This window comes from Apus apus, chromosome 1, assembly GCF_020740795.1.
Source record: "Apus apus isolate bApuApu2 chromosome 1, bApuApu2.pri.cur, whole genome shotgun sequence".
Lineage (NCBI taxonomy): Eukaryota > Metazoa > Chordata > Aves > Apodiformes > Apodidae > Apus > Apus apus.
The window spans coordinates 126,195,873-126,216,845 of record NC_067282.1 but is presented as its reverse complement, the minus strand read 5'-3'; the positions used below and the strand labels follow the sequence as shown (position 1 = coordinate 126,216,845).

At 40.2% G+C, this 20,973-nt stretch overlaps 1 protein-coding gene across 12 annotated transcripts in view; it reads left to right on the top strand.

The window, feature by feature from the left end:
• The window catches only part of RIMKLB (ribosomal modification protein rimK like family member B), a 65,107-nt gene that overhangs the window by 35,465 nt on the left and 8,669 nt on the right, over window positions 1-20,973 (top strand). For 7 of the 12 annotated variants that reach the window (XM_051629513.1, XM_051629529.1, XM_051629521.1 and 4 more), the window contains 4 exons: window positions 8,389-8,619; window positions 10,511-10,597; window positions 13,469-13,672; window positions 14,745-19,819. In XM_051629513.1, coding sequence (XP_051485473.1) covers window positions 8,389-8,619; window positions 10,511-10,597; window positions 13,469-13,672; window positions 14,745-15,208 — 986 coding nt within the window. In that variant the 3' untranslated portion in view covers window positions 15,209-19,819. Of the gene's footprint in view, window positions 1-8,388; window positions 8,620-10,510; window positions 10,598-13,468; window positions 13,673-14,744; window positions 20,303-20,973 lie in introns of those variants that run through there. The other 5 variants (XR_007890600.1, XR_007890599.1, XR_007890597.1 and 2 more) reach the window with 3 other exon arrangements.

Here is a 20,973-nt window from a genome sequence, read left to right as displayed (position 1 = left end):
ATGTACAGTTAAATCAACACATTACAACAAGTTTTTGAGGTACAGAATAGCATTCTGTTAATGCTTTTGTTAATTAGTCCTAAATTCTGCCAGTCTCTTGGCAGAATATATGTTCAAGTATGCCAAGTTTTAAACATTTTAGAGATCTAGTTGCGTTTGAGTTTGGTGAGGGAACAGGCTCCCCAGAGAGGTTGTGGAGTCTCCTCTGGAGACTTTCAAGACATATCTGGATGCCTTTCTGAGTGACCTGCCCTAGATTTGGTCTTTCTCTGGCACGGAGGTTGGACTTGATGATCTCCAGAGGTCCCTTCCAACACATAACATTCTGTGATTCTGTGATTATGTGAACATGTATCTTGGTACTGCCAGTAATTTGCTGTTAAAAGTTTGGAGATTTCCCTTTTGAGCTTTAAACTTGCTTTTATGTGGCAATTAGGATGAAACACATTTAATTCTCTGCAAGTAAACTGTAAGTAATTATTAAATACTTTAGACATTTAACACAAATATTATTATGCAGTGTGTTATGGCTGACAGATAGCGGGAGTAAGAATGAACCAGAAATAATAACACACTGTTTTGAGAACAGGAGTGAGTCTATGTTTTTAGAAAAATGCAGTGTTTTTTCTTAAAACTATTGATTAGTTGGGAAAAATGGGTATCAGAATGTGATGTCCTCAAAATACAAGGAAAGGTTTGTGTGGTAGGATTCTAGCCTGTTTTTTCCAGCTGAATAAGATTAATTCATACAGTCTGCATGCTGAGTTTCTGTTCATTTGGAAAACGTTAGCATCTTCATGGACAGATGGAGTAACAAATTGGTATAGTTGAGGGAACTGGAGACTTTCAGGATAGCTTACAGACCTTTGAGGGAAAATCAGGTTAATACTTTTGGAAGTTCTCAGTCCCTCTTAGCTCCTGTTGGGAATGTGATAGGAGCTGATGTATGTTTAGTGCTTTTGAAAATTGGATTAAAATTAAATTTTTCAAATGCTTGATGCATGATGTCCAGGCATTGTTCCACTGGTATGCTGTGCCACGTAGAAATGTATTCCATTTAGATATTCCAGAGCAGTTGACATTTACTAGGGCTTTTGCCAAAGACAGGGGCAGCTACTGAAGTTAAATTCTTCTTCTGAGAAGTGCCTGCTTGTGGCAGCAGTGGCTACAGAGGTGAGGATTCCTTTTGTAGCTATGCATACTCTACAAGGATTTCAACTTAGCTGTCATGTTTGTGCACTTCTCCAAGTCACACAATTCTCATATCAATTCTGTGAAACGTATACATTTGGAAGTCAGTTTGAAAGAATAAGACGCAATCACTAGAGTGTTTTATGATGCTGGATTCGCGGCAGCACTTATTGGGGAACTTGTGCAGACCTACGTTTTATGCACCTTTCCTGCTCTTTTGATCCATTTGTTCAGAAACATGATATGACAGTTAAGAACTTCCAAGGGTAGCAAGGCAGTTCTTTTCAGGCACAGATTAAAAGACTTGGTGTTTTTCATAATGGAAACCTGTTTATTGATTCACATTTGTCTAGTGTACCTATAGAAGCAAATGTACATGTAGTATTTTTTCTGAGAAAGTTTCTTCTTTGTTACTCTTATGTCACTGTCACTCTTATGTTTGGGTTTCTTCCCCAGGCTGTAGCTTCTGACATTTCCAGCTATTTATTTATAGTCTAAGAATTAATACTGTATTAAAATAGAAGCTTGGTATCAGTAATTCTATTTACGTGTAAGGCTATCCAGATTTCCTTCTGCTTGTGTATTAAATACTTCAAGCATCTAGCTTTGTATCATACCTTTTTATTGTAGAAGTTGGCTTTTGTTCTTAAGGTGGTGTGCTGCACTTGAAGACATGACTGTAAGTCCTAAGTACTTCATGGTCTTGGTGACTCAGTTTGCTTTTTTTGACTTTTCCAAAGTTGTAATTTGGAATGAAAATAGTTTTGTAAATTTATTTGGTGTTACTGAGATTTAATTTTTGTTAAAAGTGCCTGATTTTGCTGTAAAGAGAGCTATAAAAGCTCTGTAATTGGTTTTCGTGTCTCTGCAAATCCTGAAACTATGTTCTTTCTATGAAAACATTTGCATTGTTTTAGCTGAAAGTTGTTCATAACACTCAAACAGGACATAAGATACTGCTTGCAGTTGCTGTTAGTGAAGTCCCTAGGCCTGGAGAAGAATTATAGGCCAGGAGGAGAACACCTAAAATGAAGGAGAATGTAATTGTAGCTGGTAAAAGGCAGCTTGAACAGAGGCCAAACTTAAACGCTTCTATACAAATGAACTTAGCATGGGAAATAAGCAAGAGGAGTTACAGATGTGTGCATGCCTGCAGGGCTATAACGTTATTAGCATCACGGAGATGCATGGGAATGGATGGGTACAAGTTCTTTAGGAAGGACAGGTAGGGGAGAAGAGGAAGGGGTGTCACCTTCTACATCAGTGACCAGCTGGAGTCCACAGAACTGTGCCTGGGGATGGGTGAGGAGCTGACTGTGAGCTTATGGATCAGGGTTGAAGGGCAGACAGGGGCAGGAGAAATCATAGTGGGGATCTGCTACAGGCCTCTTGACCAGGAAGTCCGAGTGGGTTAGTGCCTCTACAGGCAGGTAGGAGCCGATTTGCACTTGAAAGCCCTGGTCCTCATGGGAGATTTCAACCACCATGCCATCTGCTGGAGGGACAACACAGAAAGGCACCAGCAATCCAGGAAGTTTGTGGAATGCTTCAATGTCAATTTTCTTCTCCAAGTGGTAGAGGAACCAACGTGAAAAGGTGCTGTGCTGGACCTTTTTCACACCAAGGACGAGCTGGTGGACAGTGTCAAGCTTCAGAGCAGCCTTGGCTGCAGTGACCATGAAATGGTGGAATTCAGGATCCTTAGGGCAACAGGGAGGCTATGAAGCAGGCTCACTACCCTGGACTTCAGGAGAATAGATGTCAGTCTCTTCAGGGATCTGCTTAGTGTGGTACCATGGGATAAAATACTGGAGAGGAACGGAGCCCAAGGGGCTGGTTAATATTCAAGGATCACCTCCTCCAAGCCCAGGAGCAGTGAATCCCAACAAAGAGAAAGGAAGACAAGAATGCCAGGAGAGCAGCATGGATGAACAAGCAGCTCCTGGACACTCTTAGGTGTAAAAAGAAAGTCTTCAGAGCATGGAAGCAAGAACAGATAGCCTGGGAAGTACAGAGAAGTTGGTTGAGCAGCCAGGGATCAGGTTAGGAAAGCTAAAGCCCAGACAGGGTTAAATCTGGCCAGGGACATCAAGGGTAACAGAAGTTTCTACAGCTATGTCAGTGAATGACTGGGGAAAATGCGGACCCTGTTCAGAAGGAAACAGAATACCTGGTCACGTGGGATGTGGAGAAGGCTTAAGTATTTAATGACTTTTTTGCCTCAGTCTTCATTGCCACCCAGGTCACAGAAGGCAAAGGCAGGGACTGGGAGAAGGAAGATTCATCTGCCCGCTGTAGGAGAAGAACAGGTTTGAGACCATCTAAATATCCTGAAAGTGCACAAGTCCACAAGACCTGATGAAATTCATCCATGATTCCTGAAGGAACTGGCAGATCAAGTTATGAAGTTACAAAGCCACTTTCCATTACATTTGAAAAGTTGTAGCACTCCAGTTACGTTCCCACTAACAGGAAAAGAGGAAACATAACCCCCATTTTCAAAAAGGGAACAAAGGAAGATCTGGGCACCTCAGTGCCTGGCAAGATCGTGGAACAGATCCTCCTGAAGGCTCTGCTGAGGCACACGGAAAATAAGGAGATGTTTATTGACAACCAACATGTCTTCACTGAGGGCAAATCATGCCTGACAAATTTGATGGCTTTTTACGATAGTGTCACAGTGTCAGTGGACAACAGGAGAGCAACTGGTGTTATCTACCTGGACTTGTGGAAAGTGTTGGACACTATCTTGCATGACATCCTGGTCTCTAAATTGGAAAGGTGTGAATTTGATGGATGGATCACTCAGTGGATAAGGATTTGGCTGGATGGTTGTACTCAAAGAGTAGTGGTCAATGGCTCAATGTCCAAATGGAGAGCAGTGACGAGTGGCTTTCCTCAGGGGTCGGTACTGGGACCAGTGCTATTAATATCTTTGTCAGTGACATGGACACTGGAACTGAGTCCACCCTCAGCAAGTTTGTTGACAACACTAAGCTATGTGGTGTGGTCAACATGCTGGAGGAAAGAGATAACATCTAGTGGGATCTTGACAGGTTTGAGAATTGGGCCTGTGCCAACCTCATGAAGTTCAACGAGGCCAAATGCAAGGTTCTGCACCAGGGTCAGGGCAATCCCAAGTACAACCTGTATAGGTTGGGCAGAGAATAATGAGAACAGCCCTGAGGAGAAGGACTTGAGGGTGTTGGTTGATGAGAAGCTCAACATGAGCTGGCAGTGTGCACTTGGCAGTACAGAAAACCAACTGTGTCCTGGGATGCGTCACAAAAAGTGTGGCCAGCAGGTCAAGGGAGGTGATTCTTCTTCTCTGTTCTGCTCTTATGAGACCCTACCTAGAGTACTGTGTCCAGTTCTGGAGCTCCCAGAACGAGAAGGACATGGAGCTCCTGGATTTAGTCCAGGGAAGGGCCATGAAGGTGATCAGAGGCTAGAGCACCTCTCCTATGAAAGCAGTGTGTGAAAGTTGGGATTGTTCAGCCTGGAGAAGAGAAGGCTTAAGGGAGACCTTATGGCAGCCTTCCAGTATCTAAAAGGGAGCCTACAGGAAAGCTGGGGGAGAGACTTTTTACAAGGGCATGTAGTGACAGGTTGAGGGGTAATGCTCTTAAACTGGAAGAGCTGAGATTTAGATGAGACATTAGAAATAAATTCTTCACTTTGAGGATGGTGAGACACTGGAAGAGGTTGCCAAGGGATGTGCATGCCTACCCCCTCAAAGTGTTCAAGGGCAAGTTGAATTGGGCTTTCAGCAATCTGGTCTAATGGGAGGTGTCCCTGCCAATGCAGGGGGTTTGGATCTAGATGATCTTTAAGGTCCTTTCCAGCCCAAATATTCTATGATTCTATGATAATGGCTTCTGATTTGTTTGCGTGAAAATAAGCAAAGACCAGCTACTTTGCAGCTTAAGCTTGCGTTCTGTTATTTGGGAATGAAAAGCAACAGGACCAGTTGGGCCAGCTGATGAGGAATCAAACATGTACCCATTCAATTCTATCTTGTTCTTTTGAGCTGTCTTTGAGAAAAACTGGAGGCTTTTTTACTTTATTTGAAGGATGTGGTAAACTGATCAAGTTCATTCCCGGATGATTACATTGCAGAAATTCCTTTTGCACTTTTATCTGAATACTGTGATGTTTGGTGTACCATGTTCAAGTTCTACCGTATTCTATTTTGGAGAGTTTCATGTTGCAGAGGAAGAACAAAGAAAGCTGGTAATGAGTGAACAAACAGGTCCTGTTCAAGTGCAGGATTGCATCTGTTTTTATAGCATCATTTTCCAACTCAGGAGTCTTTATCTCATGGGGCCAAAGAATACCAAAATACTTTGTGATAATCTAAGAAATTATTCTCTGGTTACTGGTAAAATGGATGTTATATGTTGGTCATTACAACAAAAAAAGTTCAAGATAAACATGGAATCACCCTTTTCTTGGCTCTCAGTATTGGTTCTTGAAAGGGCTGCACAGCTGTCTCTTTGTCATATCTGCAATGTTTTGGCTATCAACTGAGAAGGCCAACAAATGGACCAGCTTGTTATTTGCCATGGTACTTCTGTATGATCTGAACATCTACCTTCTGCATGTTTGTGAGTCAGTTCATTGTTCAAAAGCAACCGTAGCTATAGCTCAGTACTTCTCTTCTGGGACCAAGATGGTACTGCAAAGGAAAGAGAGTTTATCTCAATTTTCAATTACTTTAAGTAACATCTGTAACATTTTTCTTCCCTTTCTTCCTCTTTGCATTCATGAATTAGTTATTTGGAAAAGAAATTAACTGCATGCATTAATATCTTCTGTGTTACTGCTTTCAGCACATCATAGTGAATAAATGTTATTTTATCAGCCCACTCGGCAATAGTGACCATTAACTTGATTGTTAACTGCTGTGTTTTAGATGGAATGCTAAATATAAGCTGTTCCAAAGTGACAGAATCTGGGTCTCTTTTTTTTACTGTAATAAAGGTGCTTCTGTTTTGCAGCCCTGTGTTGTTAGGAAGCTGCAGCTAATTTTTATGGCGCATGTCAGTAGTAGTGGTTCAATTACACATTTCATTGAGTCGCTCTTTGTATATAAACTGTCTTCTATGAGGGGAGAGAGATGTTTTTGGTTCTGGGGAAAGCAGTATCCAGACCAGAGAAAATAACCAAATATGGAGCAAAAGCTAAGATTATTCTGTTGATAACATCATTGTACTTCCAAAGTCACTTCTAGGGGGGATGGTGGCCTGGGCTGAATTTCCACCAATCTGCTAGTCAAGACTAATGCAGGTATTCTGGAAGATTCCAGGTGAGATGTATACACCTCCTCAAACTGCTGTTTTTCAGACTCCTTGGTGCAAAACTGCAGCATGTGGTGTGACTTCAGAGCGAAACAACAAAAAAGACTCAGATATTATGAATTAGAAAACTGTATAGTTTTGGTTTACAGCAAAGGTGCTGTGGCAATTTTTAGGCTCTGTATAAAATTCAGTCCTTTTTAAAATGATTAACACTGCTGGCATGTGGATCAGGACATGTATGAAATTAGAGTGGCAAAAGTGAGTGTAGTCAAGTGTGCATCTTAATGAGAATACACGTGTGCAAGGTGGAATCTGACTAATAAGTTAAAAGTATTTTTCTTGCTGAATCTGTACTCCTTATCTGGTTAAAGGAGATGGTAGTCCATGTTCACACTCAGCTTCGGTTCCTAGCAGTGTCTTGTTTTTAATCTTGCTTGAGATGCCTCTATAAAATGGTGTGTGTGCGTGCGCCTGAAGCCTGCTTGCTTAAACACGCCAGTCATGTCAGCTGCAATGCGGCAGCGCTTGGTGCTAATGAGGTGAGCAGCCAGAGCACCCGGCTGCGTGTTTTCTCATCTCTGCAATTATGGCAGTGGGGATTGGAAAAAGGGATTTGTACTGGATAACATGCTGTTTTGGCCCTTCCACAGGGTGACCCTGTGACCTTCCTGAGGACTGGGCAGCATATTTCTACTTCCATTTTTGAGAGTTAAGTGGTTGCTTCACTATACTTAAGGCAAGCTCTAAAGTACATCTGGTTGGGAGAAGAAAAAAACCTGGAAACTACAGAGAGGGCAGCCCTCCCTTCTTCCCCCCTGCCTCTCCCCTTCCTCTTCAAGTAAATTCAAATGCATGTTGAAATGAAATACATTGCCTGGCAGTATGTGTGTTTGGGTTGCATAGATGCAACTCTGTAGCATCTTTGGAATAGAGGTAATTAAGTAATTAATTTGGGCAAGATCTGGATTGTTACAGCTGGCCTTTCATAGGCACAGAAATGCAGATGCATTGTGATTTCTCAGCTCACCATCTTTCTCTTTTTTAAGATGCTGACAGCAGTGTGAGTTGTGTATTTTATGCTGAAGTCAGAAAGTTTTACTTTGAACATAGGGCTAAGAAACTGAATATCCTATTTCCCCATCCTCAGATACCAGACTGTCTCCATTGAGGTTGATGGCTTCTGTCCAATCCTATTGTATTCCCTTTCCTGCAGTCCGTCTTTCATTGTTTCTTCTCCATAGACATAGTTTGTAAAACTGTAGGTCATGATTCGGTAATACATTGGTCTTGGTGGCAAAGGTGGCTTTGCTTCTAGTTCCTGCATTAATGTCATGGGATGCTGCGCTGTTGGCTGATAAAATGATTTCTGAGTACTTATTTACTATAAATCAGATTGTTTAAATTACCTATGTTTAAAGTACTGCTGGTTTGTTTGTTTTTTGAGGAGTCATACCTAATCTCTGTTACTTTGATACTATGCTGTGTAACATACCACAGAGAGATCAATAATACATCTGGGACTGCAAAAGGAATGAGTATGTGGGCAAGAACCAGCATTGGGAGGCAGGAACATCCTTAGCTGATGCTGCTAATGTGAATATAGTGTGAAGCTAACACCCATAGAAAGGATTGTCTCAACCTATTAAAAAAGTCCTTCACCCTGGGAAGGAGCCCAAGATTATGTGCCCTAATACAGTATGTTCTTTGCCTAGTCCTGGTTTTAAGTGGGTTAAATAGCACAACTGACGAGATGCATTTTGGGGAGACTTGTGATGTTTTAATGCTTACTGTTGAAGTCTGGTATCTCTGTTCGGATCACATATGGTACAGTATTTCTTTGCCTGTTTACCTTCTCCAGAAGACCTTGAGTTAATTGGAATGTTTTTCTCTTCCTTAGGTCTCCGGGTGAATGGGGAGCTCATTACTGCTTACCCACAAGTGGTGGTTGTGCGTGTACCAACACCTTGGGTCCAGAGTGACAGCGATATCACAGTCCTTCGCCACCTAGAAAAGATGGGCTGCCGACTGATGAATCGTCCCCAGGCCATCCTCAACTGTGTCAATAAGTTCTGGACGTTTCAAGAACTTGCTGGTCATGGTGTGCCTCTTCCAGACACTTTTTCATATGGTAAGGCATTTGGATCAAAAGGATAGCATAGTTACCTACCATAATTTGTGCTTTTGCAGTGCAAAAGATAGGAGTCAAGTTTTGGAAATGCATAGAATTAAGTAGCCTGAGGCTAGTTCCAGAGTTCAGTAACCAGAAAAGGAAATTAACGTCACAACACTCAGATTCTGTTTTTGACTTTGTTGCTTAGCTGTGATGCTTTGGTAAGATTACTTTAACTGTACCTGAGCCTCCCAACATTAACTTAGAATGTTATTGCTAAAACACTTTGAACTCTTTTCCAATTGTCTGAACAACAGTCAAGAACTTGGGGAACTACATGTCACAGGATACTATGAAGATTTAGACTTTGATAAAACCTGAAAGTAGATTAAGCTTCTATATGAATGAAAATATCTGCAAATACATTAGCTATTGTGAAAAGTCAAAAAGTGTATAGGCCCTCATATTCAGCTTTTAACAGTTTTTTGGGATTTGTTTCCCAACAAGGTAGTTAATGTCTCTTGTGCCCGCCTCTGGAGTCTGTGGCTTCTGTCGAGGATGCTAGATTAGAGCAACCATTTGTCAGAGCTACCCTGATGCTATTTTTGCTTTTAATTACAATTAATTAAGTAATTGAAGATACCTCTTTTCTTGGAAAATACCAGTGCTTTCGTCCCCTTTGTGAGGTTGCACCAATAGGCTTTTATAATGGGAACTTGACAAAAACACAAACTTGACAAAAGCAAAAACATGGATTTCCATCAATTTCTGTGAATTACTGTTTCCGTCAATTATTGTGAAAACACCTTTAAGAAGAAACATACCCTTTCTTTATAGATGTGGGTGCTCTAGCTCTTTGAGAAAGGAATGAGCTTTTAATGTTTTTTGGCGTAAGGGGAGATCATGAATAAATTGCAGAACATCTCTGTCTTTTTGTAACTCCTCGCCACTTCTTGTAGCGCCTGCCTCTGGAATGTAACAGAAGCATGACTTTTATTTTTTCCTTTTCTTAAAACATAAATATAAAGCTATTGATGAGAACTGGCTTTGCCAAGAAAAACAGGATGTGCTGAATGACATGTTATTCCATGACATGCATTAAAATCCCTGGCGCGGTAGTGACAGCTGCTGTTGGCTTTGTGGCCAGTGTCTTGGCTTGACTTCTGTACTTTACTGCACATGGTGTCAGAGAAGTCTCATCCCTTTGTCTGCTAACTTTCTCTTCTGTATTTCTTGTACTGCAGTCAGCCTTTTGTGAATTAAACTGAACTCAGATAACCTTGAAGTATCAACCATAATGATGTGGATGGTCATTAGAAGCTACTTTCTCATCTGTAAGGTCCTTACAGGTGCAGTGAGACAAAAAGATTGAAGTACTACTTCAGGAAATAGGGAGAATGAGATGTAGGAGCCTAAAGAGCTGCAAAGGGGGGAGGTGGAGTTACAAGATTTAGGTTTGTTGCTGCTCTCTGGTTTATGCCTTGTCTTTGTATTCCCTGTTGCTTTCCTGGTTAGTAGTTTGGATGGAACTGTTACTGCTGTTACATCTGTGCTATTTTCCTGCTAGATGTTTGAAAACGTGGAAGTTGATAAGGTGAAAGAGGTAAACAGGAACAAGATGGTAGAATGGGGGCATTCATGTTTGGAAGATTGGATTGAGCCTTTTGGGGTTGTGATCAAGAAGAGTTTTTCGGCTTACGTCTTTCATTTCAAAGAATGTAGGAGTTAGTATCTGCCAGATTACAAACACCTTCAAAGTCTGACAACTCTATGACCCAGTTCCTCTTAACTGATAGTTTTTCCTGTATTACCTAAGCTGTATGGGTGGGAGGAATGTGTGGCAATTACATCCCAAATTTGGCCACACCAGATTGATGGCACATAATGTTGTTGGTTTTCTTTTTGCCAGGTGGTCATGAGAATTTTGCCAAAATGATTGATGAGGCGGAAGTGCTGGAGTTCCCTATGGTGGTGAAGAACACACGGGGTCACCGAGGTGGGTGTGAGGTCAGGGGTGAGGGTAGGGAGTGTTCCAAGCAGCACTCTTTAAGATTTTGTCTCATCAGGGGATGATAGTTAAGGTCTTTTATTAGGTGTTGGACTAATTTGTGGAACATCTGAATTCTACCAGCCTTCAATTTCTGAATGCTAACTAGGCTGTGACACTGGAAATCAATTTTAGTAGAACCTAGTCTTGCAATAGCAGGGGGGATAGGAGTTCAAAATGGTGGTGCATTAGTGACTTCTGTGAGGAAAGCTTTGAATGGGAATAATGGAAGGTCTGGCCTTAGAGAAGTAGAGAGAAACATACATGGGTTTTAGGTATATTTCTAAATAGGCATAAGAAATGGAATCTTAGATTATTCAGTCTTAATTTGACTTTTTCTCTACTTTGTAACTAGGATTCTGATTTAAATAAAACCTCATGTATTGTTTATCAAAATGAATCTCTGTTTTTTGGAAAGAAGTCTCTTGACAGTGCTGATGATAGTACAGCAGGTTCAGATTAAATTGTTCTGTTATCAGTCTCTTATTTAAAGTGTTGAATATGAAACAATACATTGGTTTTGTTTATTAAAGGAAGCCAGGTTTAAAATCAATTTCAGAGGTTACTTGCAAAGGAGGTTGCACTGTTTCTACATTTTTTAGAAACCAATTTAAGAAATACTTGAAGAAAAAAGGGACTGAAACTGAAGTTTAAGCACAAGAACCAGCAGTTACCTTAAGAACATAATAAAAAGACACCACTTCTTCCTCCTTATTGTCCTTTTGTTTGTCTCCCACTGTGCTGCACTGCTACATCTCTTCTGCTGGCATGAGTGTTTCTGTAGCCGTGTAGTAAATGTATTCAGGAACTTAGGTTGGATGAATCTAGATTGTTTATTTTTACTTGGATTAATTTCTTACAGGGATCATTATTTACTCTTACAAATGTTTATGTTGATGGAATGGAAGAGTGAGAGCAAAAGGCTGGAGTGGAGGAAGATCAGATCTGCCTGTTGGCAGTAACACCTGTTTATGTGGTTTTAAAGTGCTTGTGGAGGTACAAAGCCAAGTTGGAGTTTGACTTTCCAGCAAGCTGAATTTAGCAACTGTGGAGTATCTGAGACAGTGGATTTGACTTGATACTGCCTCTTGTTAAGATGTACCAAATAATTATAGCAAGTGCAGCTATTAACTTCTTTTTTTTAGCAAGAATTCATGTAAATCTCTGTTTACAAGTTCTGCTTTAGAACACTTTAAATTCCAGACATTTTAATGCAAATTTATGCACAGTACGTATACTTTCACACTAAGAAAGCTGGGGAAACTTTTTCAAATTAATTGAAGAGCAGCCATTTGCAAATTGTATTTAAAAAAAAGGCAAACATGGTCATATGTACTGGCTGATTAATATAAGTCTTACTCTTCTGAGCCCGTTGTCTGCATAGTTTCCTGCAACAGCAAATGCGCCAATCTTATTTTTGCCAAGATATCACGATGCTACATAATTGTCAAGAATTAAGTAGTTTACCTCTGAGGCATCATTCTTCCTATGCCATTTAAGGACTATAGTAGGAATAATAAGTGCCAGTAGGAGAGCTGAATTTGGGAATGGGAGAAAGCACATGGAAGTTTTTTTCTTTCTTGTAATGATTTTTAAACTTACATTCTGATACTCTGTGATGAGAAATTACATGTTCCTCAAGCACAGATGGAGACCTTAAATCCTGATGAAGTAGTGGCTGCTCCAGTTGGGTGTTGGATCACTTGGTAGAATTCTTCACACATTTTTTCTCCTAGTTCTGCTGCTACTGCATTTCTGTTCCCTTAGTTAAGATGGGCATTTTATCAATTGATTTTTGTACTCTATTAACATTGTAGACTAGTTGAGTGACAATTCTGCAAAAAAAAATAAATCTGTACTGCCTTATTGCAAAACATATTATCTAATATGGCACGTAGAGTCGTTAAGAAAGGGGAAGAGAAGTTGAGAATGTAACTAAAGATGGAAAGGGATGCCATCTTGTGAGACTAGAAATGACATGGAAAGTGGTAGTCTCAGGAGTGACTTTCAATAGTAGTAAAAGTGGTAAATAACAAAAAAAACTCTTTAATGTGCTCTAGAAAGGAAGGGGAATGAAATGACATGCTGTAGGTTTGACAGAACAAGTCCTTGAGATGTTTGCTTGCAGAAGAGCTAGTGATTTCTAAAGATTTTTTTTTTGCAAAATTGTAGTACATTCCATTCAGTGTATGTCTTGTGGAACCTTCTGCTAAACTATCTTGGATACTGTGGAGTCTAATGTTTTCCTCTGAAAATAGTTGTTCCACTGCAAAGCCTTATTTTGGAGTTTTGAGCTCTTGTGTTAGAAGGAGCAGCTTTAAGAAACTTCCCAACAGAAAAATGGTTTGGTTCTGCAGTGGTACACTAGTGACTTCAGGGTTCTTAGCTGCTTGGTGTTTAACAGTTTCGTGTCATTGATTCCTATGTGTCAAAGCTGTGAACTGCAGGTCCTGTCCTCTTGGATGAACAAAACTATGTTATTAATTAAATATTTGCTACTCTTAGGTATTTCTTCCTGTTTTCTCTTGTTCAGAACTTGTACCAAAAGGAGCTGAACTATAAGACCACCTCTGGAATCTAAAGCTGTTTTCTTTCTGTTTATTTTTCTGTTTTCTACTCCTTATATGGCTGCTCAACTGTGTCAGCACTTCAACACTTTGAAGCAGTGAAACACTAATGTCCACAGAATAATTTTTAGATGAGTATAAGCTACAGATGGGACATAATACTCACTGAGATTCTGCTTTTATGCATTGAATCATTGATGCAGCTCAAATCAGTAGCTTCCTCCAATCTTCTGATGTTCTTTTCATCATACAGGTAAAGCTGTGTTCCTGGCACGAGACAAACACCATTTGGCAGACCTAAGCCATTTGATCCGTCACGATGCCCCTTACTTGTTTCAAAAATATGTTAAAGAGTCTCATGGCAAGGATGTCCGTGTCATCGTAGTAGGAGGCCGTGTGGTGGGCACCATGCTCCGCTGCTCAACAGATGGGAGGATGCAAAGTAACTGCTCGCTTGGTAGGAAAAGCATTGTTCATAGTTTTGATCAGAATTTTTCAGTGCAGTTGAAGAATCACAAACCGAACTGAAATAAGCTGCAGGTTTCATGTTTTATTAATTGTGCTTATTGTTGGGGATTTACAGAGGAAAAATGAGAGTGTGTGTTAAATGAGGTGTGTGTTGAGCAAATCCAGACCCTTGATTACTTCTAGAACAAGAACAATTGGAGAACAAGTCCTGTGAGGAAAGGCTGAGGGAATTAGTATTGTTCAGCCTGGAGAAGAGGAGGCTGAGGGGAGACCTCATTGTCCTCTACAACTACCTGAAAGGAGGTTATAGCACAGTGGGTGTCTTCTCTCAGGTAAATAACGATAAGCCAGAGGAAATGGCCTGAAGTTGTGCCAGGGGAGGTGTAGGCTGGATATTAGGAAAAATTTATTTACTGAAAGAGTGGTCAGGCACTGGAACAGGCTGCCCAGGGAGCTGGTAGTGTCAGCATCCCTGGAAGCATTTAAAAACCATGTAAATGGGGTGCTTGAGGACATGCTTGAGTGGGCTCTTTTTTTTTTTTTTTGGAGGGGGGAGGGGGGCAGGGAGGGACAAGCTTGATGGTTGGATATGGTAATCTTTTCCAACTGTGACAATTCTGTGATTCCAGAGATGGGGTTTCCAGAGCTTCCCTGGGCAACCTCTTCCAGTGTCTCACCATCCTCAAAGTGAAGAAATTCTTTCTAATGTCTCATTTAAATCTCACCTCTTCCAGTTCAAAACCATTACCCCTTATCCTATTGCTACATGCCCTCGTAAAAAGTCCATCCCCCAGATTTCCTGTATGCTCTCCTTTAGATACTGGAAGGCTGCCATAAGGTCTCCCTTAAGCCTTCCCTTCTCCAGGTTGAACAGCCCCAACTCTCTCAACCTGTCTTCATAGCAGAGGTGCTCCAGCTCTCTGATAATTTCTGTGGCCCTTCTCTGGGCTCGCTTCAGGAGCTCCATGTCCTTCTGGTTCTGGGGGCTCCAGAACTGTTGAAAGGGATGTCAGTCACCTGTGACCAGACAACAGACAGCAAGTTTTTTTCACTTTCTCCAGGTGGCATAGGGATGATGTGCTCACTGAGTGAACAAGGCAAACAGTTGGCAGTCCAGGTGTCAAACATCCTGGGAATGGACGTGTGCGGCATTGACCTGCTGATGAAGGACGACGGTTCATTCTACGTCTGCGAGGCCAATGCAAATGTAGGTTTCATTGCCTTTGACAAGGCTTGTAATCTAGATGTAGCTGGTATCATAGCGGACTATGCCGCTTCTCTCCTAACCCCCGGTCGCTTGACGCGGCGCATGTCCTTGCTCTCTGTGGTGTCCACGGCAAGCGAGACTAGCGAGCCAGAGCTGGGCCCTCCAGCTAGTGCCACTGTCGACAATATGAGTGCTAGCTCCAGCTCTGTCGACAGCGACCCTGAGACCACCGAGAGAGAGTTGCTCACCAAGCTCCCGGGGGCTCTATTCAACATGAACCAGCTGTTAGCCAATGAGATCAAACTTCTTGTGGAGTGATGCCACATGTAAATAGATGACCAACACAACTCTCTCTTGTAATTTTTTTTTTAAACCAACTTGCAATGCTGTTTATCAGAGAAGCTCAGAGGAATGGGAAAGGGGTGGTGGTGGGCAGGGGTGTCATTCAAGACAGAAGGAGTAAAAGGCATGTGTGCTGTGGTTGCTGCCCCTACTTTTTGCAGAACAGAAAATTGTGTTCATTCCTCAGCATCAGTTTTCTAATGAAGATGCTCGGTTTACAACCTAAATGGGAAATTGGCTTGGATGTTGCTTGGTCCCCAGATGTGTTGCAGTTCATGTATGTTCACAGGCAAGCTCTGAAGCATGATTCATACTTGAAGATTTCAGAAACTATTCTGGCAGCTCTCTAGAAACTTCTGTGAACTACTGCATCATTTAAGTCTCTTCTGCCTCTGCAAGGCTTGATCCTCTAAATTGCTGAGTGCCTCACATTCTTAAAGGGGGGTTGAGGGTGTTAAATACCAGGTATTTCAAAGTTCCTGGCACCTGCTGTTCCTACTCTTGTAGACAGGAGCTTTAAGTTTAGGATCCTTTTAAAGTCATCTCTTCCTGACCTTGCAGGATATGGCCTTTCAAATGATGAGGCTGAGAGAACTGTCAGTTGACTTAACATGAGCTTTCTGTACAGATCTGTACTTTATGCTATCTTGGTATTAATTGGCAGCTTTGTGTCTATATTCCATTATAAAGTTTTGAAGGAGGATTTTAATACTTGTGTTTTTCTCATTTCACATTCTGATTTTGGAAGGTGTGTAGGGGAATTGGTCATATCCTATTTGTGGCAGAAGTGGCACGTTTTAACTGTTTTTTGCATGATTGGAGGAGATAAACAGCACTGTAATGTTTGGTATACAAAATATTGTTTAATCCAATGTGAAAAAGAATTACACTAGTTAAAAGCAAACGTGCATCGACTTGTATTTGTTAGTGTTCTAGTCTTTTTGAGAGAGATCTGCAATGTTACTGTTCCTTTTTCTTTAATACATGCTAGTCAAACACTCCCTTCTTTATGCCTGCATCTTTAACAGTGGCCAAAGTGAAAACACTGCAGACTATTTGTTGAGAAAACAGTGAGTTAAAGCCTGTACATTGGTGGGTTGGGGTTTTTGTTTGTTCTGTTTTCTTTTTTGCCTCTGTTTTTTTGATAATTTTTTTTTGAGGGAAACATGTTAAGGTGTGGAGGAGCGAAAATTTGGTTAAAAGTGTTTAGACATCTATAGGTACTTTAGAATAAAGCTGCAAGTTTATACAATACTTACCAGGCTTACTTTTTCCCCACTGAACATAAAAACTGATGATGGCAGAAATCCGAAGAGTATGACTCTCAGTTCTTAGCTGTTGAAAACAAATAAATAATAAAAATAAAACAAAACAGAAAAAAAAAACAAAGGGAAGGGGGAGAAGAGAGCTCAGCCAGAATTCAAAAAAAATAAAATAAAATATGTGGTCTAGGTTCACAATTAACAAATTGATCCTGGACCTTTACGTGTGTGTGTGGTGTGGGTGCACACACTTGTGTGTGTTTGTGTGTGCGCATTTGCTTTGCTTTATTTCTTTTTGGGTTTTGGCTGTTTAGCTCTTGATTTTTTTCCAGGGTGCCTGATTTTCGTTAGTCCTTCTGGCTGTGCATTTTCTCATTACCCTTGAGCTGTTTTGGAAAACAGATAACAAAAACAGATATGGAGTCCATTTTTCAGTCCCTATCCTCCCCCTCCTTTTCCTCCTCTGTCTCCTGATCCCTTTTCATTCCTTTCTCATTGTCTGGGTTCATAAAGCTCTGGAACTATATATATATATATATATATGTGTGTGTGTATATATATATATGTGTATATATATATGTGTGTGTATATATATATATATATAAAGATAAGCCTCTTTTTTTAAAAAAAAAAGTAAAATGTTTACAATTGAAAAATAATCTTGTGAAAATAGGTTTTTTTGGAGGGGGTTATGTGTGTCCAATGCTGCTGTTTTCTGGATACTTTAATGGAGCATGTCCTGTGTGCCCTCTGAGGCTCTGCACTGCCCACCTCTGTGGCCCTTCCTCACCTCTCTGCTGCTCTACTGTTTTTTCTTCACTTGGACCTTAAACACAACTCATGGACACTTATGCAGAGAGTTTTCAAGAGGCAATAAACAGAACAGTATTAACCTGCTTTATGGATCATGCTTCTTTGTACAGTTTGGTTTTGTTTTGTTTTGTTTTTTAATTTTAAAAGGAATGTAATAAAATGGCTTGCTTTTTTTTTGTAGAATTAAATATTATTATTAAAATCAAGTGAAAGGTTGACTGTTGGTGTTAAGCAAGGGAAAGGACCAGCTGGTCCAGCAACAAAAGGAGCTTCAGCACTAAAGGTATTTTCAAATCTTTCTTCCTGAGCCTTCAAGCGCACAGATTATACCTGAAGAATATAAGGGTCTTTAACTTCTATGAAGAGTTTCAGAACCACAAACCATGAAAGAAACCTAATTTTCTAGTCACTAAGCAGCAAACCGTCTGTTCTAGAGGCTCTTCTCCCCTTGCTTGTTTATCTAAGGGGAATTTGGGTGGTGGTAGGGGGTTTTGGGTGTTGGGGAGGTTTTTTTGTGGATTTTTTTTTGGTTGGGGGTGTTTTTGTTTGGTGTTTTTGTTTGTTTTTTTATTGGTAGGTGCTTACCCTCCTTGAGGGGCTGATAGGGTCATTGCTTCCCATTTCAGCTGTGGCACATATTGAGCACATGTGGAGTAACAGCAGGGAGTAAACGTGCTGGTTTGTATAGTGGCACCTCTGTATTTCTATTGCAGGAAACATATTTTAGGGGCAAGAGCTGGTAACTTAACATTGTGGCCTGTTTTTTCAGTCTCTGTAGTATTTTCTGGCTCACAGGAACTTTGTTTCTGTCACCCTTTCAGAATATCCAGGTTACACCTCACAGCAGTAAAATTTCTGAAGAAAACATAAGATTTTTAGAAAAACAAATCGGGGAGGGAGAAATTTACTCTGTAGTTGGTGCTAGTTTGGAGATAAGTCTATGCATTGTGGTCAGAGAAGTAGACAGGATTTTAAACATCATGTACATTTGTTTGGACATTGGGTGCTGCATGAAGACCTGGCTTGAGAGATCATTGGTACAAATGAGCACACTTGTCTCCTGTATTTACTCCCTACTTATCTGTTGCTTGTGAAATAGTGAAATGTATAGAATGGGCTGGGGGTGCAAAGGGGGTGTGTTGTTTTTACTTAAGGGAAAAAAAAATCCCACTAACAAATATATCCTGTGGTAAACAGACAATGTTTCTCATTGAAGGTGAACTTTACAGACATCAGCTTTGTATACTGCATTTTCTTCAATACCATATGCTGAAAAACAGATGCTAAACTTTCATACAGTTGCACTAACACTACCTCCATACATGGATTTGGAAGCATGTGCTGAAAAAAGGTCAACTTAGTGCTGGATTACAATAGTGCTAATACAGCTGATGGTGTTACAACTATTTTTGTATATTTTAATGTTTTAAATATCCAATTAGAAATTCTTGTTTCCAATAATAAGTTTATCAGACTGCATCTGATGAAATTTTGTTCTTTGTAACACTGGAGATTTTCTTCTGTTCAACTTGCCATGTTCATAATTGTTGTCTTGCTGTGTCAATGTATGAGTTGCATTGTAAGCCTTGTGTTTAATGCTTAAAAGTGTTTATAAAATCTTTTCTTGGAATATTACAACACCTCATTTGTAACACAGTGTCAGTGCTTGTTGCATATGTGGACTGTTAACGTTTTTCTTCTGAGCTAATGGTCACTCTTTGAGCATTTTCTCCTGCTTTGTGTGCTATCTTTCATGTATGATACTTAGGAAACAACCTGTGGAATATCTGTGTGTGTCAGATGCAAAGGAGATACTTCTTCAGATGTTATACTGGACTTCAGAATCCAACAAGTAAAATCAGTGACATTTGGATCTTTTTTCCCCCTTATTGCAAAAATCTGTCAGTTAAATACATAAGGGACTTTAAGGGCATAGAGAGACTTTGAAAACAAATGACATCTGTCCGTATTTTTCTCATGGATCACTCTTTTTGAGAAGGTTTATGGGCTTTATGGCTGGTGTGAGACACACGACCCACTCCTGTTCTCTCTATGGAATAGTAGGTGCTTGGACAGGTAACTTCTGTTGCTACTGTCTTTTTTCACTTTTCATTTTTCACTGTTCTAGGAGTTCTTTTAAATGGAACACTGCTGGATTTATAACCAGATGTTTGCTGTCTTTCTTTTATTTCTTTAAGTCTTTCTTAAGCTTTGAGGGTGACTTTTGAAGCAGTCTGATGGTGGATCTTGGCCTGCTGTTGGAAGTCTCCAACCTTCTTGTATTTCAAATTTGAGTTGAAAGGTTTTTGCTTTGTTTATTTGTTTAAACTGTTTACACAAATTAGATGCACGAATTTTGGGTGGGATTTGTTATTGATCTGTTTTGTGTGACTGATTCTCCCTTTTTTTTTTTTTACAGAAATGCGTTCTAACAGCTCACACTTTGTTACTGTTCTTTGCAAAACTTTTCAGGAGCCAAAACAGTCAAACAATCCAGAGAAAATCTTCCCTTCTCCCCTTTCTGGTGGCGAGAGTGAGAATTTACGAACAGTCCTTGAGAGTGTTCCTTCCTAAACTTTTCTCCCCAGTAAAGCAAGTGGGTAAAATGGTAAATGCAGCAGTTTGGTGACATCAAAACCGACCTGTTGTCAGGTAAATGGACTCTTTTCTGCTCTTACTGTAACCTTCCTAAGTTTCCTAACTTATCTGGCTTCGTTTCTTCCCATTAGTTCATTTTAGTGAAGCTTCTTCACTGCTGTCTTTAACAGTGATATTTTGAGGAAATCCTACTTACCGTCTTTATTTCCTCTCCTTATGCATGTTGACCTTTAAGAAAACTGTCTTTGTCATTTGCTTTACTCATTTGAGACAAAAGTGAGTCCCCTCATGTAAGTATTTGAGGGATATTTTTGCAATATGTTAATTCCACCTCCTCTTTATCACTTTAAGGTAGTTTGCCTTCAAGGGTGTTATTTTAGCTTAGGTTTTTGAAAGATACGATGCTTTCCATTTGCCAAGTGAACATAAAATATAACGGCATCAATTAAGAGTTGATAGGTATGGAAAGCTAGTACCAAGAACATTAAATCTGTTAAAATTCAATGGAGCAGGACCCTGTAAAGAAGACAGGTAAGAGAATATGTGCACTAAAGAAAAACACTGGGGGGCTGATTATTTCTGTTTGTGGAGGATGGGGTGAAGTGTTTTGTGTTGTCCTTACTGCTGTATGTGAGTATTTCTACACTTTATCCTTCTATTGTAATGCTCTTCCTTAATCTCAAACCACTTAAAAGTTCTGGGAACTTAATATTCTTTTTACTTTGTCTAAGGAGGAGAATCTGTATTTTATTTACAGAGGCAAATACCAGACAGCTGGAATACCATTCAAATTAGAAGAGTATAAGCCTTCAGACAGGCTTCCAAGTTTCCTGTTTCAGTATTTTATTTCCCATGACACTTGTAAAGAATTAGCACTTATTTCAGACTATTTTCTGTGTGCATTAATAACTCTTGCATATCATCATAAAATAGTCTAGCATATTTTCAGTTTGTATTTTCCTGAAACACTGCAAATTTATCAGCAATACCACATATTGCAGCTTCAAATTAAGGTGGGAAGGGGTAATCTTAGAGCCAAAATTTTCCCTCAATTATGCTGAGATAAAC